The 26,328-nt window shown below is 36.1% G+C and overlaps 3 protein-coding genes and 1 long non-coding RNA gene across 5 annotated transcripts; 2 read left to right on the top strand and 2 right to left on the bottom strand.

Annotated features, from left to right (window-relative positions):
• Positions 1 to 373: 373 nt before the first annotated feature.
• On the top strand, positions 374 to 11,891 carry LOC141403456 (uncharacterized). The gene is made up of 3 exons (XM_073985911.1): positions 374 to 779; positions 4,423 to 4,769; positions 10,144 to 11,891. Exons 1-3 carry the CDS (start codon positions 581 to 583, stop codon positions 11,830 to 11,832), a joined length of 2,235 nt encoding a protein of 744 aa, XP_073842012.1. The 5' UTR covers positions 374 to 580; the 3' UTR covers positions 11,833 to 11,891.
• LOC141403458 (uncharacterized) lies at positions 11,892 to 13,496 on the bottom strand. Its single transcript, XM_073985913.1, has 3 exons — positions 13,198 to 13,496; positions 12,980 to 13,127; positions 11,892 to 12,762 (listed from the first exon to the last, which is right to left on the bottom strand). The coding sequence occupies exons 1-3, from the start codon at positions 13,358 to 13,360 to the stop codon at positions 11,919 to 11,921; spliced, it is 1,155 nt and encodes a 384-aa protein (XP_073842014.1). The 5' UTR covers positions 13,361 to 13,496; the 3' UTR covers positions 11,892 to 11,918.
• A 6,693-nt stretch (positions 13,497 to 20,189) lies between these two features.
• On the top strand, positions 20,190 to 20,584 carry LOC141402040 (uncharacterized). Its single transcript, XR_012412501.1, has 2 exons — positions 20,190 to 20,460; positions 20,513 to 20,584. It is a non-coding gene; the product is annotated as an uncharacterized lncRNA (long non-coding RNA).
• Positions 20,585 to 20,736: 152 nt separating this feature from the next.
• LOC141402039 (uncharacterized) lies at positions 20,737 to 25,021 on the bottom strand. Of its 2 annotated transcripts, XM_073982665.1 has the most exons (4): positions 24,590 to 25,002; positions 24,372 to 24,519; positions 22,402 to 23,921; positions 20,737 to 21,231 (listed from the first exon to the last, which is right to left on the bottom strand). In XM_073982665.1, the coding sequence occupies exons 1-3, from the start codon at positions 24,750 to 24,752 to the stop codon at positions 22,415 to 22,417; spliced, it is 1,818 nt and encodes a 605-aa protein (XP_073838766.1). In that variant the 5' UTR covers positions 24,753 to 25,002; the 3' UTR covers positions 20,737 to 21,231; positions 22,402 to 22,414. The 2 variants fall into 2 exon arrangements, with proteins under 2 accessions (XP_073838766.1, XP_073838765.1); XM_073982664.1 differs by lacking the exon at positions 20,737 to 21,231 and having other exon boundaries at positions 21,976 to 23,921; positions 24,590 to 25,021.
• Between the last annotated feature and the right edge of the window lie 1,307 nt (positions 25,022 to 26,328).

Genomic DNA, 26,328 nt, shown 5'->3' with positions numbered 1-26,328 from the left:
AATGGTGTCGTGGAAACGGGTTAATTCGTGTACGTCGTTCGACAGGCGAACAACGTAATTGAAACGCTCGTGTGAACATGACATAAAAACAATTTTAAAAATCATTGAATTCGATTGTTTTTAAAATTGTTTGGCATATTATTCAAACACCACACACACATACACAGTTTGGTTATATTGTTTTGAAGTTTTAGGCATACTCGAATGAAAAAATTTAAATTGACAAAAAGCTTTGGCTAACCTTTCTTATTAAACCATGGACAGTTGGAATAAACTGGATTTCGTAAATGTAAACCAAGCATAGGTCTCTTTTTCTCTTTTTATTTTGAACAGCTGTTTTTTGTCAACAAACAAATTTATGGTCTGTTCCTTTACTTTTGAAAGTGGTAAAACCGGCAAAAGTAGCAAAAGTTGTAATCTAGTTCCATATGAATTGTATGGTGTCTGAAGTAAAGGAACGTTTTTCGAGTAAAAAGTTGTAAAACTTGAAGATTCTTGCACGTAAAGGAACAGAGCTTTAATAACAATTATCACGTAAAAGGACATAGACAAATATTTTAAATAAATTTAATAAATTACCATGAGTATAAGGTGCATTTATTGGTGTCCAAATCGAAAACAAAGTTTCGGGTTTCCTAAAAACGAGAACGAAAGAAAAGAATGGTGTAAAATATTGGGTTTGGACAGTCAATCTATTCGACCTGGACATCGTCTATGCCAAAATCATTTTGATCCAGCTTCAATTGGATCAAAAAAATTACTGTACTACGCAAGACCAAGTGAGTAGATTAAAAAAATGTTGTTTTCTCTTGGCCGGAAATGAAAAATCGATATGTATATGTGCGTTAAAATACAGTTAGACAACAAAAGAATTGCAAAGAACAACATTGTAAATAAAACAATATTCCGTCAAAATATACAACGCCAATTTACGATTTATAACAGTAAAAAATAAGAATTGCCTACTACTTTGGGGCAATCCCACGACAGCGGGTTCTTTGTACCGGATTGACCCGGAACTACACAACATCATTGTTCCGGCCAGCGGCTGCCACCACAGTGTACATATGTATGTTTGTATTTGTTTCGTTTTTCTGTGTTGGGAACAGCATATCCCGGAATGCCTGCTCCGAATCCTTTTGGTCCGTGCCGGGACGGAGGAAAACCCAGGACCAATATATTTGTGCTCGGTTTGTCACATCCGCATCTTCACCCTCATCCAGCCTTCGGTGAAATGCAATAGATGTTAGGAGTGGGTGCATCTAAGGGGTTGCTCTTGACTTGTCCACGTGAGGGACTACGACAGGGACTATGTTGCTGCATACTGTGTGAATACAGTCCTCTGTGAGTCGTCATCGGATTACGAAACTCCCTCTTCGTCTGATTATGGACTCCCCCGCAGTCCCCTCTACAATAAGCGCACATGCAGCCTTTAACACCAGCCGTTGTTGTCCCAATCCCGGAAAATTCATCCTTTTTGCAATTTAATTGCAATGGACTCCGAGGTAAGATCGAGGAAATAGTAGATTTGTAGTTTACAACGTTGCGATGGTTACAACGTGCTAAGGAAGGATCGCACCAGAAGTGGAGGTGGGGGATTAGCTTTACAATACAAACCTATCTTGCTTGAGCCTGTCTCTAATGACCCGTACATGGAATGTATGGGGGTAGCAGTCAGGTATGGAACTGCCGAGGTAGAGTTTCTAAACGTATACATACATCCCGCCGCGAAATAGCTGTATCTCAGATTAAGTGCCTAACATTAGATCGCTTTTGGAAGGTCATATTCGTCTGGTCCTGGGGGACTTAAATGCGCATCATCAGATGTGGCATTCGGCCCTCGGAAACGAACAGAGGGGTACCGTGCTGGCCGAGCAATTGACAGCTCTACATTTTGCACGGTCAATGAGTACGCCCCTACTAGAATTAGAGGAGAGTGTCACAGCTCGCCAGACATAACCGTCGTGTCACCTGGTCTGACAAATGACGTTACCTGGCAACCCGTCATTTCCCTTGGATCAGACCATCTCCCCATAATTGTCTCCATTAGCAGACCACCCAATTTCATTACCTCTGAACGCCGCACATTCGTCTATCATAAGAAGACTGTTTGGCCGGGTTTCAGAGAGTTCACCAAACACCGCTTCAGAGAACTGCCAAATCCTACTGATGTTCCGGTAGCGGAAAGGACGTTCCGAGACATCATCACTGCTGCAGCCGCTCGCCATATCCCTGCTGGTCGAATACCCGAAGTAAGACCAAACTTCCCAGCAAAGGCGACGGGATTAGCAAATGAGCGTGATGAGCTTCGCCGAACCAACCCCAATGACCCCAGAGTCAGGGAGCTGACGCTGGAAGTTAACAGGCTGGTCGGCGAGCATAAGCGGAACAAGTGGTTAAATCATTTGAAGAGTTGCAACATTGGAGCCGGTATAGGTGAATTGTGGGCAACGGTTAAGATAACAGAAGATAGGACCTCAGTCACGTTTGGCGATGTTACGTTGACTGAACCGAAGTGGTGCGCAAGTTATTTCAATCGACAGTTTGTCGAGCACCCCGGGGTGACAGGGCGAAGAGAAGAGTATTACGTCGCATCATATCTCTTCCTGCCGAGGAGGAACCAGCACAGTTTACAATGGATGATGTTGCCAATGCCATCAGGAACGCTAAATCATCCAAAGCGTTGGGCCCTGATGGAATCTCCATGGTAATGCTGAAGCAGCTGGATGAGCCGGGAGTGGAGTATCTCACTAAAGTTCTCAAGTTGTCGCTATCCACCCTCATTGTTCCCGAAGTCTGGAAAATGGGCAGGGTGGTCCCACTAAGGATGCCAGCAAAAGTGAATCGTACATGCCGATTTCGCTTTTGTCGCCCGTAGCAAAGACCCTTGAGGCCTTAGTCCTCCCCAGTATCAGAAATAGCTATCAAGTTGCCGATCACCAGCATGGATTCCGTAAGCAGCACAGCACGACAACTGAGCTGCACGCCATTACCACACATATTTGTGAAGGACTCCACCAGAGACGGCCGTGCGATAGAACAGTGATGGTGGCGCTTGACTTATCAAAAGCCTTTGATACAGTCAGGCACTCCACGCTGTTTGAGGACATTGAGCAGACAACTCTCCAGCCAAGCTTGAAACATTTCATAGTCAATTATATGTGTGGACGCCAGTCGTACGTGGAATTCAGGAACAAGAAGTCCAAACCCGTAGAGTGAAACAGGGAGTTCCCCAAGATGGGGTAATATCTCCGGAACTGTTTATCCTCTACCTCTCCTGTATTCCGCCCCTCCAGACGGCATCGAGATCGTAACGTATGCGGATGATAGCACTATCCTGGCGTTGGGTACCTATCCTGATGACATCTGTGAGAGACTGAACAACTATCAACAACCGATCTTACCACATTTTTCCATTCGAGGAATATGCAGATTTCCGCCACAAAATCAACAGCCACTCTGTTCACCACAAGGACAGCGCAGTTTGTGAGAGAATTGAATGTCGCAGTCGACGGTAGCAGAATCTGCCCCAAAATCTTAGGGGTCACATTCGACACTACTTTCGCGTCGTGCGCGCACGCCACAGCTATCTGCGACAAACTGAAAAGTAGGAACAAAGTCCTCAAGTCCCTAGCCGGCAGCACTTGGGGTGCAGAGGACCCCTAGATCAACAAGCAGGTTCGAATACCATTCACACGGACGCAGTTGCCAAGGCCTAAAGCAATTATAGTGTGAATAAAGTACTCGGAGTACGTCCCCCATCTATCGCAGCTGAGGAGCGTTAGCTGCCACGACAAACCAGAGTAGTTTTGGCTCAACTACGCTCGGGATTCTTAAATTCTTATTGGGCGGAAATCGATCATGCCGTGCAAGACATCTGCCCAATATGCGGCATGGGCCCGCACGACACAAAACACCTTTTTAACTGCCCAGCCAAACCTACTCATCTAACTCCAGTTGATCTATGGTTACATCCCATCGAAGCAGCCACTTTCCTGTAACTGAAGATAGACCCAGAGCCAGATTGAACAGAAGAACGAACATACAAACATAATAATAAACACTGTTACAACAACAACTACTTTGGGGAGACAAATCAAATGCCTAAATAATTGCATATAAATGTTTATAATTTTGTTCTTAAAATATAATTTTTGAGAATTTACAAAATGTGGATGTCTACGCCAAGGGACTCTAAAACTTCATTTCCCACACTTCTTCCTCAAATATTAAAATTTTACAATGAAGGGACGTTTTATTATCTCTATGACAAATAGAAACAGATCCTAGCATTCGATTGAAGTTGGTATGTTGAATAGGCGCCCCACCCCAACATATTTCATAATATTTACACAAAATTTGCATTTACACAAAATTTGTTGTACTTTGCTAACATACTATTTGTTTTTATTTTTTTTCTAGTTGCTCCGCCGAAGGTAGAGAATTCGAAAGTAGAAGATACTACTTGTATTGTACCTGATAATGCAAATGAATCAAGCATTGTTTCCGAAGCAAAAGATGCTATTGACCTTGATAACTTTCATGGAGCCGAAGTTGAACCTGTTATTTCGGGTGATCCTGAATTTCTTATCGAACCAAAGGATTCTACGACTAATGATGATATTCTCGAACCCCAAGTCACCGTTGAACATAATTATGCTGTTGTTACCGAGTTTGAAGATCTTATGGAAAAGCCGGTGTCAATGAATATCCTTGATAATAATAAAAACATTCAAAATGAAGAAGCTGACCCTTTCCTTGAGTGCTATGTAAGACTATTTTTTAACTGTTTGGAAAATTTCATACACATACAAAATTCAAAACATTGAAATTACCCCCCATACCATTGCTATCGCAAACGATCCGTTTTCGAATGTTTTTCGATAGTTTTGCGGATATTTTGTTCGAAAACGACACACGAGAACGAATTGAAAACGATTCATCCGTCGCTCAGTTTGTGGCAGGAAAACCTTCGAATTCGAATATCGTCAATAATATTATTAGTGAAGGAAAGATGATAGTTTTTACGATAGTGCCGAAAAAGCATTTTTGGCGGACATGACATGTTTAACTTTACCTGACGTCTGTTGATATTTCTGTTATGTACCTTTTCTTCTTTGTAATGTTTGCGATTCAATGCGTGTAACTGTGTATAAACATTGTTGTCTTGTATTTGTATCCTTTTGTGTTTATCATCACTTCTTGTTAATATTATACCTAGCATTTATATCGAAAATATTTGAAAAAAGCAAATGGGAATTTTTTACGAACTACATAATTTTTTTTTAAAACGTAAAAAATTTCCGAAGTAGAAAATGTTTCTCGAAACAATTTTTCTTATGAAGAAAAAACATTCGCAAAATGTTCGAAAATGATATCGTTTTTAAACTTTTGACGAACAAAAGAACAACGTGCTTGTGTACACCCGAAAAACATTTGCCAATTCTTCGAATGTGATATCTTTTTCGAAAGTTGTGCCGAACATTCGAATAATATCCGCAATTGGTATGAGGGGTAGTTATGCAATTTGACAAACAAGTATATAGTTCCGAATAATAATGTATCGGAATACGATCTAACATTAGCTGATATGGGTAGAGATAATACGAACAAATACTCAACAGCTGCAAGAAATGTAGGCCAAATCTTATAGTTTAGATGTCCCTCAGCTTATACATTTTTAAGAGACAAATAAGGTTTCAATTTACCCAATCCAAAAACTCTATCGCCATGGCAGTAAACACCGAAATATATCATGAAGTCACCGATAGTTTAAAAGCCCTAGATGACAATATGTCCAACAATGATTTTGTATGTTTTATGGTCCATGACGAAGTGGACATCAAAGCAGTTGAGGAATACAAGTCATAGCAATAATACAAACTTTATAATTCTAGTGTTTGGACTTTTGTAAATGTTTTTAATTATACCCTCAGCTTTTATGCTAACGAGGGTATATACACTTTCATACTGGCAAAATGTGCCTCATCGAAATAATGGTTTTAGACCCCAAGTATGTTTCAGACAATTTTGAGTCGATCTAGCAATGTCCGTCCGTCTGTCTGTCTGGATGGCTGGTGCGCACGATAACTCTCGAACGGAGCAACCGATTCGGTTCAAACTTCGTAATATTTTGCCCAAAGTTAGATTAAGTTCGAAGATGGGTTATATCAGTCCACTCCTTTCGGTACCTCCCCCACAAAAGTTCGAAAATGTTCGGAAAATTTGTGCGCACGATAATTCTTGAAGGGAGTAACCGATTTGGCCCACACTTTGTACATCTTGAAAGTTCTACCAGACTTAGATGAAGTTAAAATATGGACTCAATCGGTCCACTCCTTTGGATACCTCCCACACAAAATGTCGGAAAAGTTCATTTTAGGACCTGCTCTCGAATCGCTTTGATTTTTGTTGTAGCAACTTGTATTCGCTGTCCCCCTTACGACGGTACAAGTTTCATAAGGGGCAAGTCCATACTTCCTGAGAAAATAGCCTGAAAGATGCAAAAAACCCCTATGACACCGTGTGTAGTGGTTGGAGCGCAACATAAATCTCGAACGGATCAGCCAATTCGGTCCAAAATTTGGCCTTCGTAATATTTTGTCCAAACATAGTTTAAGTTCGAAGATAAACAATGTCGGTCCACTCCTTCAGGTTCCTCCCTCACAAAAATTCAAAAATCTTCGGAAAAAATATGCGCACGATAACTTTTGAAGGGAGTGACTGATGTAATCCATACTCTGCACATCCTAATATATCTACCAGATATAGATCAGGTTCGAATATGGACTATATTTGTGCACTCCTTTGGGTACCTCCCACACAACATTTCGGATAAGACCAGCTCTCGAATCACTTTGATTTTTGTTGAAGCGATTTGCATTCGCTACCTCCATTACCACGGTAAACGTTTTTTCAGGAGCAGGTCCATATTTCTTGGAAAACATCCCGAAAGGTGTAAAAAGCCCTATGTCACCATATCGACGCCTCCAAACAATAGTATGCTAAGTCGACTTAGCATGTTCTCAAGTTCTTTACATTTTTATATTTAACGTCCTTTAACTTAAATTCTGTCAAATTTTGGTAATAATCGGACAATCCGAACAGAAGTTATAAACAAATATTTACTTAGCATAGTACTGAAGGTCAAAGAAATTTCCACACTTTTAGAGCTTGTCCTGCAAAACTCACCGTTCAGAATTAGCAAACTATTATTTGGAGGTGTCGAACGTCCTTTAACTTAAATTCTGTCAAATTTTGGTAAGGATCGGTCAATCCGAACAGAAGTTATAAACAAATATTGACTTAGTATAGTACTGAAGTTCAAAAAAATTTCCACACTTTGAGAGCTTCTCCTGCAAAACTCACTTTTTAGACTTAGCATACTATTATTTGGAGGTGTCGATATGTGGCTCTCGAACTCTTCTACCGATTTGGTGCAACATTTGGTCTTCGTCATATTTTATCCAAACTTAGTTTCATGGGGCAATGCCGGTCCCCAACATCCGATACTTCTCCCCAATATTTAAAAAATGGCACTAAAATGTTAGGACGATATTACTTGAATGGTTCAACCAATTTGGTCCAAACTTTGTATCTCCTAATATTTTGTCAAAATTTAGTTTAACTTCTAAAATGGCCCATATCGGTCCTCGCTAAGGGTACCTCCCCCACAAAAGTTCAACATTTGTGTTAATTCCTAATCAACATTTTTTGTCGGCAAGTTCAAATGTTGAAAAATGGCCACCAAATTCTGAAGAGATGCTAAATACATTCTATCTGCCCGTAGATGAACGTTTCAATTCACATTGGCTGAGGGTATATCTCTGTCGGCACAGCCGACTGACACTTTTTTACTTGTTTTATTTTTAAAGCTGCCTTGTGAGCTTTAGGCGTTTAGGCCTTGATTTTTGTACACAAATATTTTTTTCAGAGGCGAAGATTTTTGTTAATATTTTTTCCAGAGGCAGTAGGCGTGGATTTTTGTAAATATTTTTTCAGAGGCCCATAAAGCATTAGGCGTGGATTTTTGTAAATATTTTTTTAGAGACATTAGGCGTAGATTTTTATACACTACATCACTATGTGGGGAGGGTATTATAAGTTGGTTTTGGCCAAAAAGTTTGTAACGCATCGAAATAATGGTCGCAGAGTACATACATATATATGCCAAAATGAATGTCTCGACGAGCTGAGTCGATCTGGCTATGTGTGCCCGTCCGTCTGTCCATCTAAACTTTTTAATCAAGCTACAGGTCGCAATTTTAATCCGATCGTCACCAAATTTTGGGTGTTGATGAAGGTCCCAGAGGGGAAGAACCCTTTTGATTTTGGTGATGGTCGGATAATATTCTATATGAGGTATATCAAAAGCAAAACCTGCTAATGAAAGTAGAAAATATCACCTTTGCAACGATGTAACGTAGGTTGTCGTGGTCAAATAACGAAGATACCGCAATAGCCGCTAATAGAACCCAACTTTTCATTTTTGCGATTTTTATAATAACGGTTGGGGACCTTCCAAAAACAAAGTCCGACTATGAAAGTAGTGTGGGAAAATAACGGAGATATCGAAATAGTCGGAAATACATTCCATTTTTTAATTTTTTTTTTGTAATCTGCTACAGGTCGCAATTTTGATCGGATCGTCACGAAATTTTGGGGGTTAATGGGGGCCCTACAGAGGAAGAAGACTATTGATTTTGGTGATGGTCGCATAATATTCACGTGTCGGAATGGGCAAAAAAAGCTTATTTGGAGAAAAGTTTGCCACAAAAACAACATTCAATACGCCTGAAGATCGGCGTGAAACGTAGCGTAATGGTTAAATGCGTGGGACTTCGGTAGACTTCTATATTTTCAAAGTATATAATAGGTCTAATAAGCTCAACTCGAAAGAGAATTAATTAAATATCACAATAACCTTCTCCTTAATAAGGCAAAAATAAAACATAATTGTAGCATGAGCCAGGCTGGGATTCGAACCTGGGTCTCCGACAACTGAGTGTCAAGGTTGCCGGCGTCTCTCCTAAAAGCTAAAAAATTTTCATGTGTTATTTTCAGTGTCTGGCACAAGAGTATTATGAGGCCCATACATTTACTGCCAAACTGCTGCTGCCGAAGAACACCTTGTGTACGTGTGTGATTGATTAATATGTGTGTTCGTTTACTCAAAATTTGTACAATTTGTTCGTTTACTCCTCTACAGTACGTTTACTCCTCTGTTCAAGTACTGCAAGAAGAACAGAGCAATTATTTGTGAGGAAATTAAAACAAATTGGAGAACTTCAACCCAAAATCGAGTTTTGGAGGAAAATTCATCATTTTTGGAATATGGATTGAAGGAATGCCACACACTATTCAATCACACACGTAAAAAAGGGTTCATCGATAGCTGTCCTGCATGCCCAAAGTGTATGACCGGCATTACAAATGCTGTCCTGCATGCCCATAGTGTTTGGCCGCATTAAAATTGTTGAGCACATAGCTGTTGCTTATAAATGTTTCGAGTATATAGCCTTCCCCGACATTAAATATAATTATTGGTGTAATGTTTACCTCAAGACATACATACATATGTATATGATCATGGTACAATTACTTAGGTAGAAACATAGGCGAATTGCTACAACAAAGCATCTTTTTTTTGAAATGTTCAAATACAGCCGAAAATTCCAATAAAAAAAGGACTTTCGTTTAGGCCGATCATGAATATCAACTCCCCGTGAGTTTTTCCCTCTCTAATTTAAGTTGCAATGGCAGAGAGACAAAACTCACGATGAATTTACATCAATGATGCACAAAATAATATGTGTGACTGTAGTATTTGTGCCATGAATCGACGCTAGAGTATTGATTTGTTCATAGCTGATTTACATCAGCCGTGCACGGCCATCCACTGGGGGTTTCTGTAAAATACTCTTAATTTAATTAATTCAACAACACTTGGGCGTTTAAGTATTTTTGGTAATAATTCTTTAATAATTCATTTGTAGCACGATTTTAGGTAACATTAGTGCTTGAAAATGTCTAAATATGTAATGAAACAAAAAAAAATAAATGTTAATTCTCTCTTAAATTTTATTTTCCATTGATTTACATGATCGGAAATGTTAATGGTAATAATTTTATCTCACTTTACAGGAACAATCAAATGAATTATGCCAAGTACAATTATGCGAAGATGAATTTCACTGCAATGAATGTAAGCAAAGCTTCTCCAGTCCGCAAGACTTAAGAGCCCACGAGAAAATACATCAAGTAAAACCACCCTATATTTGTACCTATGACAATTTTAAAAGAAATTTCAAAAAACGGCATGCCTCCAACAACAAGAAGAATCAAGCCTACGTGGTTTCCAAAAATGAGCTGTATTGTCGGGCATGTCTCTGTTCATTTTATAACCGCAATAACAGTAATATCACTGGCGAGTCTCCAAAAAGTTTCAATATTTTCGAAATCCCCAATTTGGCTGAAATTGTGGCACAATGTTCCAATACATCGGTTGATCAATATGATGAATATCCGCAACGGGTCTGCGAGAAATGCTACAAGAAATTTGTATATTTTTCGGAATTTCAAAAAATGTGTAAATCTTCACTGGAGAAGTATAATGCAATAGTTCATGATCCGAAGCTAGTTACATGCGATCTTGAAAATATTCTTAATGAATCTAACATTTCCCTAAATATTAGTAGTTCGGAAGATATAAACATAAGCAATGAAATTGAAGCCATAGATGTTCAACAACAGATATTTTCGAGCAAAACTCAAAAAGAACATGGAAATATATCGCTCTATAATCAAATCAATTTATTTAATGCATCGACAGAAATGGGAAATAAGGAAGAAATGTTGCATACTGAACATGTTGTTATTGAGGAAGATAATTTGCTTCATAGCACCACTCGGCAACCTAATTTGTACAACTTACCAAATGATGAAGTAAGTGGAGAAATTATGCCAGTGGAAGCGCATTACCGTTTAGATGACAGCAATGAATGTCAACAATTCGTCTCCAGTCCGCCAGATTTAGAAGACCACAAGAAAATGCAGCAAGCACTACCCCTCTTTATTTGTACCTATGAAAATTGTAAAAGAAAATTCATTCGTTTGCAGTCTTATCGACTACATTTAAAACGGCATGCCTCCAACAACAAGAAGAAGTATCAAGCCTACAAATGTGATTGGAAAAACTGTAATAGAATTTACAAAAACAAATCTGCGCTAAATATGCACAAACGAAAGGTGCATAATGTTGGGCCCGAATTAAATCTAAAGACACATATGTGTGAGAAATGCGGCAAAGTTTACCAATCATCCAGAACCCTTCAAAATCACCGCATTACTCATCTGGATAAATCAGAATGGCCGTTTGTCTGTGATGCAGCCGAGTGTTCTAAGAAATTTGCCACCAAAGAAAAACTAAAAATACACAAACTACGTCATACGGGTGTTAAAAAATTTATTTGTCCACATTGTGGTATGCGTAAATACACAAAAACTGAATTGAGAACTCACATTAATTATCATACACTGGAAAGGACATGGACCTGTCAGTTTTGTGCAAAAGTTTGTCCCAGTCCTGGTCATTTGAGAATGCATATACGCACTTTTCACGAAAGGGCTAAGGATTTTGCTTGTCGTTTTTGTGAACGAAAATTTTCCCGAGACAATACGCGGAAACTTCATGAAATGAAACATACCGGAGAGAAACCATATACATGTGATGTATGTGGCAGACGATTTATACAACAGAGAGTGTTAATAACTCATCGCAAAATTCATTGCCTTAAAAATGAGTTTCCATCGAATTCCAAAGAAGAGGAATAACGAATAACTACAATACGAAATAAAACTTTAATTTATAAATAAAAGCGTAAATATAAAAATGTTTTTAGTTATATATGTGTTTATTCTTAAGTAGTTACATCTTCCAATAGTTTTTCTAAAATATATTCTTCGTCTTCCAAGGAGTTTGGATCATTACTAATTGCGTATTTATAACTTACAGTTTCTTTAGGGATTTGTGCTATTTGTTTCTTTTGTAGGACTTTGAAATTGTTTTTAGATAATTTATTGCTTTTGTTAAGGGAATGATCATCTGGAGTATTATCAGCTTCCATCAGTATTATTTCTTCACTAACTTCGTCAGTTCCTGATGGTAAATTGTACAAATTAGGCTGCCGAGTGGCACTATGAAGCAAATTATCTTCCTCAATACCAACAGTTTCAGTATGCAAAATTTCTTCCTTATTTCCCATTTCTGTTGATGCATTAAATAATTTGATTTGATTATAAAGTGATATAATATTTCCCTGTTCTTTTGGAATTTTATTCGATGAATTCTGCTGTTGAATGTCTACGGCTTCAATTTCATTGCATATATTTATATCTTCCAAACTGCTACTATTTAGGGAAATATAAGATTCATTTAGAGCATTATCAAGATCGCATGTAACCAGCTTCGGATCATGAACCATTGTATTATACTTCTCCAATGAAGACTGACACATTTTTTGAAATTCCGAAAAATATACAAATTTCTTGTAGCATTTTTCGCAGACCCGTTGAGGATATTCATCATATTGAACAACCGACGTATTGGAACATTGTGACACAATTTCAGCCAAATTTGGAATTTCAAAAATATTGAAACTTTTAGGATGTTCGCCAGTGTTATTGTGGTTATAAAATGAGCAGAGGCATGCTCGGCAATACAAATCACTTTTTGAAATCACATTAGTAACTGCAGAATAATGTCTAAAAATAAAAAAATAGTTAATTGTATTGGTATAATGCTTTTTTTTATAGTATTAAAGAACAAAAAAGGTCTAGTGTACTCCCTGGGCCTATGCCTCGGGAAATGTGTACTTCCCTCGGAAAACTATATATCGTGGCGACGACTGCCTTAGTTAAAAATTTAATTTAAAAAGATTCCGAAATAAACGAGATGTGATTAAACATGCTTTAAACTTACGTTTTTTGTGTCTCATAGACCTTCAAAAAACTTAATGCATCTGTATATCTCCAATAGGTTTTACGTGTGGAACCGGCTGTTTCAATTGTTGACAACTCTTGTGTGTACTGTTTCCGTAGAGCAGTCCAGCGTAACTTACACAGATGGTCTAAATCCATAAAAACAAAATATGACGCTTATTTATTTTTCCTTCAATCTTCTCAATATCCCAAACTTACCACTTTCTCCCAAAACACGTCCTATTGCTTGCCATGTTTTATCCTTTATTACGTTGTTGCGATATTCAGGATGATCGTTGTCATATAAATGTTTATATTTTTGTACTTCTTTAATTAAATTCAAATTGAATTGTTTACGGCCAGTATAGCTTTTAAGTGACATTTTTTTCAACTTCCAGCAAAATATGTAAAAAACAAAAAATGCAATTAGTAATGTTTAGAATGGCCGAAGAAAAGAAAACAAACTGTTTGGAATGATAACCAAAAGAAACAAAAAAGTAATGTTTACGTATGAAAACAAAAGAAACAACGGAATCAACAACGCGTCAAAGCAGTGCGCCACCGGTATAAACTAGAGTTGTATAGTTCACGAACGAACTAGTTCAATTGAACGATTCATTGAATAGAGCGTATGAACTAGATCAGTCGATATAGTTCATTATAGTTCAATAGTTCACTGAACTATAATCAGTCGGCGACCGTTCGATCAACGAACGAACGATTCACAATCTAGTTCAACATGTCGTTCACATATGCATAAAGTTACGCCGTCGTCTGTGTTAAGTGATGCCTTTGTAATGTGATGAGTTTGTTTACGTTTTGGATCAAGGTACAATGAATAGCTGTTCGAAAGTGAAGATTTTTTCAAAAACACAACAAATTCCACATATTGAATGTGCCTTATTCTGGATAGGAAAAAAAACACACGCACAAAGCATTGACAGTTTCTACACACACACAACATAAGATTTTTGCCAGCCACCTACATGAAGGACGTGCTTTCTTAAATTAATACCAACTTAATCTTTCTTTATGAATGGAATAAAACACGTAAATGTAATGTCCAATTTACATTAGCAACTTTTTCGTCATTTAGAGCTGTTTCGTCATTTATTTGCTAAAACAGGCAACATTTTGCGTCATTTATCATACAAAAATAAATGACGATAGCTACGTCATTTATTCTAAACAACGCACGAAAACACCATACTTTTGTACGCAACCTGCTTTTTCGTCATAAACTACCAAAAAATACAAATGTTTTATAATGTCATTGTTTGTTTGTGTGTATTGTAGAAAAACAAAAATACTCAAACGATGACAAAAGTGAAAATAAATGGTTAAAAAACTTGCAAAAATTATGTTTTTTTGTTTTTGGAATTAATTTAAGTTATTTGATACACATTTGTGTTGTGAAATTCCTATTTTTCTGAATAAATATATTGTGTGCGTGTGTTTGTGTTATTGTATAAGTGTGTATGTGCGATTGTGTGCGTAAGCAAATGACGCAAAAAAACAGATGTAAATACACTTCATTTGATTCTAGGATTTCGTAAAACGAAATCATTTAATATGCATATGTAAATTGGACTTAATACTTTTGTTCTGGAGTAGTTAAATTATATTATTCTATAGTTTGTTTCTGTTTGGTGTATGTATGCGTTTGATTGAACGATTATGATCCGAATGATTGAACAGGATGGTGAACTATGAACTAGATTACTGAACTAGTTCAGTTAAAAGAGCTGAACTATTGAACTAGATCTTTCAAATGAACTAGATTGTACAACTCTAGTATAAACAATAGCTCTGTTCCTTTACGTTCAAGAATCTTCAAGTTTTACCACTTTTTACTCGAAAAGCGTTCCTTTACTTCAGACACCATACAATTCATATGGGAGCAGTTTACAACTTTTGGTACTTTTGCCGGTTTTACCACTTTCAAAAGTAAAGGAACAGACCAAATGAATCATGACACAATTATCAAGGTAGATGTATTCCGCAACAAAAAGCCTTTACCTAATTAACTGTGTGTTGCGTGTGCGTTCAAAAAAAAAAAAAACCGAAATACATGTATTTGTTTTTGTTTTCAATTTGAAATACATGTATTTTGTTTTTGTATTTTTGAACGCACACGCAACACGCAGTTAATAGGCCTGTTCGATAACTTCGCAAGTAAAAAGTATTTGTAAGTTCTTGCAAGTACTTGCAACACCTACCAGTCTTCTTTCACTGAACAAGTTTGTTATCGAACAGCATTTTGTAAAAGTTTGTACAAACTTTTGAGTTATCGTACAGACCTAATTAGGTAAATGCTAAAAGAACAAAAACCTTTTCATTGTAACCCTGCGTTTACAAATGACAGGACAGTTGACTTCATGTATTGATTGTCAAAATCCCACAACTCGTCTGGGTGACGTAGGCGTCCCCACAACTGCAAAAACAGTTTTAAAATTTTTAATGAAAATCGTCGATTTATTTTTGTTTTCCGTTCACATATTTTGTTTATGTCCATGTTCTTTTGTTTTCAACACATTTCAATTTTACAATTTATTTCAATTTTACAAAAATGCCAAAAATTTGTCTTCCTTACTGTCCATGGTAGAACAAATACAAGGTAAAGTTAATACTACAACAAATACAACTCGAACAACAACCACAAAGGAATTTGTTTTTGTTTGTAAACCTTAGTGTCAACGTAAATGTAAACAAAACAAGGAAATGTCTATAAATTATTGGAATTTAAAAAACTAATATTTTTCACATTTGATTGAATATTTTGGAAAACATGAATGAAAACTCGTTAGATTTTCAATTTGAATGTTCCCAGCAAAAAGTTTGCATCCACGGAAGCAGTTAAATCACTGGTGCAAGTGTCACGAAGTGCTTCTTTTTCTATGAATTCCTCAGTGAATTTTACAAGGGAGCGCGCAGAAAGGAAGCACTCCATTTTGCTTCCGCAGCACGCAGTTAGGAAGCACTCCATTTTGCTTCCGCAGAACGCAGCTAGGAAGCACTCCATTTTTAAAATTTTTACCACTTTTACGAGTTTTGCGTTCCCGTACACAAAATTTGTATGAAAATCGTTTACGACTTTTACCACTTTGTAAAGTACGGGAACAGGCCATTAATAAGACATTTTAATTTTATTCTTATAGGCCGTTTATATATAACAAGGTTAACCCAGTGGGTCTGGGTTTCAAATGTCATTTCCATTGTATATACTTCAAACAAATCCTCATAAAGAAGGTTAACCCTGCAAAAAACTATAATATAAACGACGTATTACTTTAATTTCATTTGTTGAATGAAAATTGAATTTTTTATCGTTTATACATAAAAGTGCTTGTTGGATGTAATCCAAATGTGAGGAAAAGGATTGCCTTTTTCATTAGTCCACTGGAAGCGCATCCATGCATGTAATGAAATCCTCACTCCAACTTGCACCACTTCCATTTTTTTTGCTGGGTTTCCATATCATTCCACTAAATGCATAATTTCTCGCAGAAAGTAGAATTCTTGCAGAAAAGTTTGGGGTCGCTGGAAATTCATAGAAAAAGGAGAAGCTGTTTCAATGTTTTGTTTTAGAAATCAAAGAAGCACATGTTTATTAGGGCTTTATTTTTTTCAAGTTTAACAAAATACCACACATATTAACAAATATTGTACCGCCTCTATAAGCGATGTTTTAGTGTGCGGCATGTCGTTCGGACCTGGAGGAGGTTACATGTCAATGATATGAAGCCGTCTTTATGGGAAATAGTTTTTTTTTCTGATGAATAAATTTGTTCTTCAAAAATATATATCCCTAATTTACATCGAACATAGAAATAAATACATAAAATGTCGAATGGAATTTGACACTAACACTACAACGCAGTTCAGTCAGCTGGGTATTGCTGCTACCTTTTCTTGTTCTACCATGCTTACTGTCTGTGAAAAAATTATGGGCAGCTGGGAGACAAACGACAAATGTATGTGTTAGTAAATCAGAGTTGTATTTGAAGACAATCTGTCTGGTGTAAACGCCTAGTAAGGACCAGAACAGAATCAATCATCGCTTGCTTTGCTTCCCCAAATGTCAAATTATAAAGGAATGCCAGAGCCTCTTTGCAAATCCGCCTGCGTTCTTCTTTAGGAGGCTCTGGCATTCCTTTATAATTTGACATTTCGGAAGCAAGCAAAGCAAGCGACGATTAGTTATGTTTCTACCTTAAAGGCTTGCGTACATAATCTGCCTCGCCTGCTTACCTTGCTTGCTTCTGATAAAAGAATAAAAAAGAAAAGGGCAACCCAGTCCGAAATTTGCTCGGCCTTCTTTATTCTTTTATTTTTTTAATGTCAGAAATGAAGTAGGAAAGCAAGGCAACCAGGCGAGGCAGCTTATGTACGCAGGCCTTAAAGGCCTCGTCACATAAGAGGATTTCTGGTTTAATTAACGCGGATATGTCGACGGGCAAACTAATACAGCAATTTTCGTGGTTTTCGAAAATAGTGTTATTCTGACTCATAATATTATAAAACTGAAGAAAAAATAAAGAAAAATATTTTCTAACTTGGTTTTTAAGGCCGTACTACATGTAGTACACTCGGCATATACATACGTATGCAAAAGACAAATGTAGGTTTATTATGTTTGGGGCATAGTCATTGGAGAATTGAGTAACAACTTGCACCAAATCACCATCAAAAATTTTTTAAAACAATTCCAGGTTTTTATTTAAAATTTCCTGATCAAATGCTGAAATATTAGCATCGATGTCTTCCAGATTTTGCTTCGCTCTTTCCACTGACGTATCAAGGCGTCAGTGAGAAGAAAAAAGCAAGATCTGTTACAATAACGCAAGTGCAATATCGTCATCGCTATCTGAAACAGTGGAATAAAGATTTCGAAAAAAAATTTAGCTTCAACATTTAATAATGGAGGAGATAAATTTTTAAAATTCGCTTTATCTGCTCCAGAATCTTCAACTGTAATGTAATTAGGAGGGCTTCTATAAAAGTTTCTGGCCTAATAATGAAAACGCAAATATTTATAAACAAAAATAGTTTTGTTGTTTTCTAAAGTATTTTCCATCATGATTTATACACTTTTGGCAACACTCAAACCAATTGTTCAAGCGCTTTTTCCACTCCGGTTTTTGAACGCTTCAACAGCATCTTCTGGAGACGAAAATCGTTGACCACACATTTTTTCTTTATGTGCGGGAAGCAAATGAAGACATTGGGTTCCAAGTCAGGGCTGTACGGCGGATGACCCATCAATTCTGGTCAAAAATGCTTTGGTTTGAATCGATATGTAAGAGCTCACATTGTCATGGTGCACAATGATTCGACTTTTCTTGTTCGTTTCCGAAGACATCAGACATCAAACAGAATCTATCGTCGTACGTTTTTCAAGCCATATAGTCGCCATATAATCAGTTTAGCCGCAGAAACAGGCTACCATTTGTTTCGAATGCTTCTTCAATGAACAACTTTAGTTGGATTTGTATCGTGTTAGAAGACCCCCATGGTCGATTGCTGCTTTGTTTCGGGCTCATACGCATATATCCATCATTCGTCACCTGTGACGATGGTATGAATGTCTTGTGAAGCACCGCTATCGTTTTTTAACATTTCTTTGCACCAGTCGAAACGAGTCTTTTTTAAGCGATTGTCAAATTGTGGAGGTTCCAACGATACCCGGCAAAAAGTTTGCCTCCAAAGAGGCAATTAAATGATATGTACAAGTGATCTGGAAGTGAATCAAATTATGCATTTTCACTCATGATTTTTACAAGAGCGTGACTTCTGAAAGAGGCACTCCATTGCACTGCATTTTAACTGACCCTTTGGCACTGCATTCTAACTGACCCTCTGGCACTGCATTTTTCACGACTCCGTTTGGACTTCATCCGGATGCTGTTAAATTGTGAGGAATTGGAGTGCCTTTTTAAGACTCCGCTGAAATGCATCCGGATGTTGTTAAAATGTGACAAGTGGATGTGATTCTTTGGATTGCATACAAATGCGGTTAAAATGTGAGGACTGGAGTGCCTTTTTCACGACTCCGGTTGAACTGCATCAAAACATGCCGTGACAGAACTAGTCCACATTGCACTACTTCCAATTTATTTTGATGGGTAACAAACCTTTTTACGGACAGAAGTTCATGCAATATCGAATGTATAATATATAATAATATATAATATATATATATATATATATATATATATATATATATATATATATATATATATATATATATATTATATAATATATAATTGTTCCACAAACATCCCATATGGGACAAGGGTGACTTCGAATGTATGCTGGTGCAAAAAAATGACCAAGGCTGCCTCTATCTCACATGACGATTTTGCATTCGACATCAATGTTTTCTGCACAACGGCGGTTTTTGAGCGATATTGCCTAGGCCAGAAACTTATCTAGTAACCCTCGTATTCACAATTGCGATACCATTAAAATCGTGCAAAAACTGTTCAAATATTTCATCTAATATGCTGTTTATATTAGAGCTTTTTGCAGGGTTAACCTTCTTTATGAGGATTTGTTTGAAATATAAGCAATGCAATTGACATTTAAAACCCAGTCGGTTTGTTAAATCCGGTTATATATAAACGGGGTATAAGGCCTTTATTATGGATCTATTAAACACAGTGGGTTAACCTTAACTAGTGTAACCGGGCTATTAGAAACATAATCGTTTATGTATACAACCTTTGGGGTCGATTTTGCATTGCCACTAATGGGTACTTTACACGATATGTTTTTTACATGTGGGTTGTCACTTCTCCCATACAAAATATATATGCAAAGTGACAGCTCATATGTAAAAAACATATCGTGTAAAGTACCCATAAGAGGTTGTTTACACTAACTATCAATGTCATATGACTCGAAATAAAAACATTCCATATCTACCCACGCAGGCAATGTGGAAACGTAATTTCACTGCATTTTTCCTGGTGTGGACGCAAAAAGTAAATGCGTAAGAAAAATCCCAATATTGCACACATTAGCGACTTTAGAACGATGGAAATTTTCAGCACATATGTCATTGATAGATATTGTAAACAACCATTAAACTTGCGTTGTCAATTGTCAGCACAATTGAGATGAAATATTGTATCATTGTTATCAACCCAACTGGGTTGTCGATAAACGTGTTATCGATCAGTGTTTTTTCAAACTTGTGAACTCTTAAATCCAAAAGGCACAATTCGACAAAAAAAAACTTTTAAAATCATATGCCCTGTTCCAGAACCTGCAAGAAGCTACTATTTTTTACTACGATAACATTTTTTCCTTTATGTTATCGGAAAAAATAGTAAAAATTAGTAGATTCTTGCAGTTCTGGAACAGACCAATAAATTCAGTAGAATTATTTTTTGATGATGAAGAAAATGTACAGGACATTGCATCTATTAGAAGAAATTTGAGGGACAAGTCGAATCCATTGGAATTGCCTTCTGTGCTGTAAGTTGAAGCTTATGTTGGAAAGATCTGTATAATCAGTAAATTATTTTAGGTTTAAGGCTATTTTCGATTGCCAACGGATGCCGTAGTTTACATTGTAGATACGTTAAAGGATGACTTCAAAGTAAGTTACAGATCAACAGCAATACCCCCACTTTTAAAAGTGTGCGCTGCGTTAAGATTTTTTGCGGAGGGAAGTTTCCAAAAGTCCCATGGCAATGATTACAACAATTGCACGGCTCAATCTACATTGTCTAACGTATTGAAGGAAGTTGTCCACTTGATAGAGTTCGAAATTATCGGAGGAGGAAAAAAGACAAAACAAAAATCATTTTTATTCAAAAACGAAATTCCCTGGTGTTGTCGGCTGTATAGATGGAAACCATGTGCACATTGGATTTGCACTCAATTTATCAATTAAGGGCTGTTTACACCATCTATCAATGTCATATGAGCTGTCATTTCTTTCACCCATTCGACATTCTTTATGTTTGTCAAAATTGACGTCATCCATCCAACTTTCAATTTGTGCGTTCATACCTACAAGTGTTATTTTCGTATGACATAACCTATAAATATAAAAACAGCTGTTGTTGTCATTGTTTACATTTATTGTTGAGTTACAAATTTGCGCAAATTTTTAATTTTGGTTGAAGGAAAATGAATATCTAGCATGTTTGTTGTGGTAGAATAGGTTTTTGGGGTTATAGAGGCATTCATGTTTTGCCACAAAGCAATAATTTCCAACACTGCTCCTTTCGACCAATCGATCTGAAAATAACATTATAAACACCCTTTATTTACTTTTGTAAATACTTAAATACATAACTTTCCATTTTCTTTTTTAAAAGATTTTGTTTTTCAATTTTTTTTGAGAATGCCAGAAAACAGCTGATAAATTTATGTTTACATACGAGAATGCCGTATCAAATAGAGCGCTCCCTAAATGAAAAATTTACATATGTGCTCTGTTCCAGAACCTGCAAGAAGCTACTATTTTTTACTACGATAACATTTTTTCCTTTATGTTATCGGAAAAAATAGTAAAAATTAATAAATTCTTGCAGTACTGGAACATACCAATGAGTTGCCAAATCATTTTGATAGATGAACATTTTCATAGTGGTCACACTATTGGCATGTTCCAGTACTGCAAGAATCTACTAATTTTTACTATTTTTTCCGATAACATAAAGGAAAAAATGTTATCGTAGTAAAAAATAGTAGCTTCTTGCAGGTTCTGGAACAGAGCATATGTGTACTACATTCGCAGGTAGAAAATTTGACATCTCATACGACATTGATAGATGGTGTAAACAACCCTTTAGTATTTCAAACTGTTGTTTTACTATTATTTTCACCATATTTTTGATACACAAAATTAATTAATCATGCAAATAATCAACAATTGTTAAGAAAATGATTTTTCCTTTCAATTTTACTTCTTGCTTCTTCGAAAATATTCACTGCAACTGAAAAAACCTGATTGAGAGAATTAAAGTGGAAGTCTGTTGATTTTTGTTTTCATTTAAATATACATTTTTATTTATTAACGTTTTCAAAGAAAATTGTGCGAAATTTTAATTCATTGCACTTATATGTGGTGAAAATTTTAGAATGATTCGGATACAGCTGAAATATTCAATATTCCATATTATGGAGAACAAACAATTTTCTTTCCCTTCACAGGAACCGTCAAATAAATTAAGCCAAGTATAATTAATAAGAAAAAACAGAGCATAATAATAAACAAAACTTGAACTAAAATAAGCTTTACATATGGTCTGTTCCATTACTGCAAGAATCTACTAATTTTTACTGTTTTTTCCGATAACATAAAGGAAAAAATGTTATCGTAGTAAAAAATAGTAGCTTCTTGCAGGTTCTGGAACATAGCAATAAATACATATGTATGTATGTACCCGTAAACACTTTATTTACATTTCCAATTTTTTCAGGCTTCTGTAATTTCGTTCTCCTCTTTAGAATTTGATGGACACTTCTTTTTAATGCCATGAATTTTGAGATGATTTTTTAAGACTGTCGGTTGTCTAAATCGCTTATCACATATTTCACATACATATGGTTTCTCTCCGGTATGTGTCATTTCATGAAATTTCCGTGCATTGGCTTGGGAAAATTTTCGTTCACAAAAGCGACAAGCAAAATCCTTAGCACCATTATGAACAATACGTATATGTTGTCTCAAATTACCAGGATTATGACAAACTTTTGCACAAAACTGGCATGGCCATGTCCTTTCCAGTGTATGATAATTAATGTGAGTTTTCAATTCACCTTGTGTGGTCTTTCGCATGCCACAATATGGACAAATATAGTTTTTGATACCAGCATGACGAAGTTTGTGTATTTTTAGTCTTTCTTTGGTTGCAAATTTCTTAGAACACTCTGGTTCATCACAAACAAAGGGGAATTCTGATTTATCCAAGTGAGTAATGCGGTGATTGTTAAGCGCTGCTGATGATTTGTAAGCTTTGCCGCATTTCTCACACATATGCGACTTTAGATTTAATTCGGGCCCAACATTATGCGACATACGTTTGTGCCTAGTTAGCGCAGATTGGTTTTTGTAAAATCTATTACAGTGTTCCCAGTCGCATTTGTAGGCAAGATTCTTTATGTTGATAGAGGCATGTTGTTTTACATGTTTTCGATAAGACTGCAAACGAATGAATTTTCTATTACAATTTTCATAGGTACAAATAAAGAGTGGTAGTGCTTGATGTATTTTCTTGTGGTTTTCTAAATCTGGCGGACTGGAGACGAATTGTTGACATTCATTGCTGTCATCTGAACGGTAATTAGCTTCCACCAACATAATTTCTCCACGTACTTCATCATTTGGTAAGTTGTACGAATTAGGTTGCCGAGTGGTGCTTTGAAGCAAATAATCTTCGTCATTACCAACAGTTTCAGTATGCAAAATGTCTTCCTTATTTCCCATTTCTGTCGATGCACTAAATAAATTGATTTGATTATAGAGCGATATATTTCCCTGTTCTTTTTGAGTTTTGCTCGAAAATATCTGTTGTTGAACATCTATGGCTTCAATCTCATTGCTTATGTTCATATCTTCCAAACTACTAATATTTAGGGAAATGTTAGATTCATTTAGAATATTATCAAGATCGCATGTAACTAGCTTCGGATCATGAACTATTGCATTATACTTCTCCAATGAAGATTGACACATTTTTTGAAATTCCGAAAAATATACAAATTTCTTGTAGCATTTCTCGCATACACGTTGAGGATATTCATCATATTGAACAACCGATGTATTGGAACATTGTGACACAATTTCAGCCAAATTGGGGATTTCGAAAATATTAAAACTTTTAGGAGGTTCGCCAGTGTTATTATGGTTATAAAATGAGCAGAGGCATGCCCTGCAATACAGCTCATTTTTGGAAACCACGTTATTTACAGCTGAATAACATCTGAAAATAAAAAGATTGAATTGTAATGTAATGGAAAAAGTATGAAATTTTTACAAGTAGATATTTCTTATCCTGATTACAATTTTGTCTAAAATTGTAAATTTGTTTACAGATAGCCGGTTTTTTACACAATGGAATTTTCGGAAAATCAAGGGTCCATGTCTGGTTAAGTAACGAGTTCCCCATATAACATTATATTTTTGTAATGAGGATTCAATTTCAATCCCAAAAAAGTTATAGTATGCTGAAATCTCAACAGTTCATTAAAAACGATCTGAGGATTGCCCCGATAAACTAAAACGTTTCCGAAAAATCTCAGGAAATATGAACTTATCTCAGAAAACTATAACTACCTGATAACAATAACTACCTGAGATAAAAGTTTCATTTCATTTAAAACAACCCCAAGAACAATGAGAAGTCATTAAACTAAACATGTTTTAAACTTACGTTTTTTGTGTCTCGTAGACCTTAAGAAAACTTAATGCATCTATATAACTCCAGTAGGTTTTACGTCTGGTACTGGATGTTTCAAGTGCTGACAACTCTTGTGCATACTGTTTCCGTAGATCAGCCCAGCGTAACTTACATAGATGGTCTAAATACATAAAAACAAAATGTTATGCTTAATTGTTTTTCCTTCAACTTCCTTAATTTTCCAAACTTACCACTTTTTCCTAAAACACGACCTATTTCTTGCCAAGTTTCATCCTCTATTACACTGTTGCGATAATCAGGATGATCGTGGTCATATAAATGTTTATATTTTTGTACTTCTTTAATTAAATTCAAATTGAATTGTTTGCGGCCGGTATATGATTTAAGGGACATTTTTCTTATTTTTCTCCTTATTTACTTCAGAGTGACACCTCCTTGGCCAACTCCCAAACGTTGGAGGAGAATTTAAAGCAGATTTAGTCTACAGTTGTACGTATAATGATGACTCCTTACAACCATCAATTATGGTTGGGCTATTTTTCATAAATATAATAAATATAATAAATATACATCCAATTTCGAAGAAAAAAATGAAAACAATTGATTTGGAATGATAATCAAAACAAAAGCAAGTAATGTTTACGTATGAAATCAAAGAAAAAAGCATGACACAATTATCAAGGTAGCTAGATGCATGGTGTAAGAAGTAAAGGGCCAAATACATACGGTCCGTTGTGCGTCGCACAACCACATGAAAACTTTAAGAACAAAATTGGCATCACTTAACACTTTTTTCATATGGTTGTTGTTTTTAACGCGTGACGCGACGCACAACGTTGTGCGTTGCGTCACGCGTTAAGAACAACAACCACATGAAAAAATGTAAGTGATGCCAAGTTTGTTCTGAAAGTTTTCATGTGGTTGTTGTAACGCGACGCACAACGTACCGTATGTGCCGGGGCCATAAGGTGTTTGCATGAATTTAGCGATACTTAAAATCGATTTCGGTTAATCGGTTATTATGCCATTTTCATACCAGCATTTGAATAACGTCGTTCGTTCTCATAATAACGTACACAAATTAACCCGCTCATTCGACATGGTACACAATTCGTAGCAACAGCTCTGTTCCTTTACGTGCAAGAATCTTCCAGTTTTACCACTTTTTACTCGAAAAGCGTTCCTTTACTTCAGACACCATACAATTCATATGGAAGCAGTTTACAACTTTTACTACTTTTGCCGGATTTACCATTTTCAAAAGTAAAGGAACAGACCAAACATGATTCATATTTTCATAGTTTTTGTTTAGTGATTTTAAAGAAAGTTTCAGCCAAAAGACGAGTAAAGTTAATTGATATGTACTGAAGAAATATTTGTCCTTTTTTCTGATATCTATTAAATATTAAATTATATTAGTTTTATTCATTTTTTCTATTTTTTCTCACAATTTTGGTGTTTTCAGCATATTTTCAAATTTTTCTATTTTAAAAATTAACGAGAGCGAGACCTGCCAAAATAACTTTTTGGTATACAGACTTTCCGGCAGGCATTTGATTTTTGTTTCTAAATTTGTACGCGAATTTGAAACGATGGACAATAAATGCAAGTGCAATGAAAAAGAAGACACAATTTGCTATGATTTAAATCAAAGACGTAAAGCAATAAAGACCCGAACAAATGCATTTTCCAAAAACATATGCTAATAGTTCCACATTTTGGTTACAGATGGCTACACAACTCACTGGAATTGATAACAGCAATGCCAATCGTTTTTGATTCCCATTTCTCGTGGCAGAAAACATTAACGTCGTGTTTTGTGGCTGAAATTTATTTCTTTTCTTTTTTATTGTTCATTCAATGTAAAAATCAAAAGCGAATGCCATCAAACTTGAGTTTTAATGTTTTTCTTGTCAATATTCCAATGAGTAACCGTTTTCGTTTAACAGAATGTTGCTATGATATCGTA

Source organism: Musca autumnalis, unplaced genomic scaffold, assembly GCF_047663935.1.
Source record: "Musca autumnalis isolate F117 unplaced genomic scaffold, ASM4766393v1 scaffold_4, whole genome shotgun sequence".
Lineage (NCBI taxonomy): Eukaryota > Metazoa > Arthropoda > Insecta > Diptera > Muscidae > Musca > Musca autumnalis.
The sequence above is the reverse complement of the archived record's forward strand: the minus strand, read 5'-3'. Positions and strand labels throughout refer to the sequence as shown.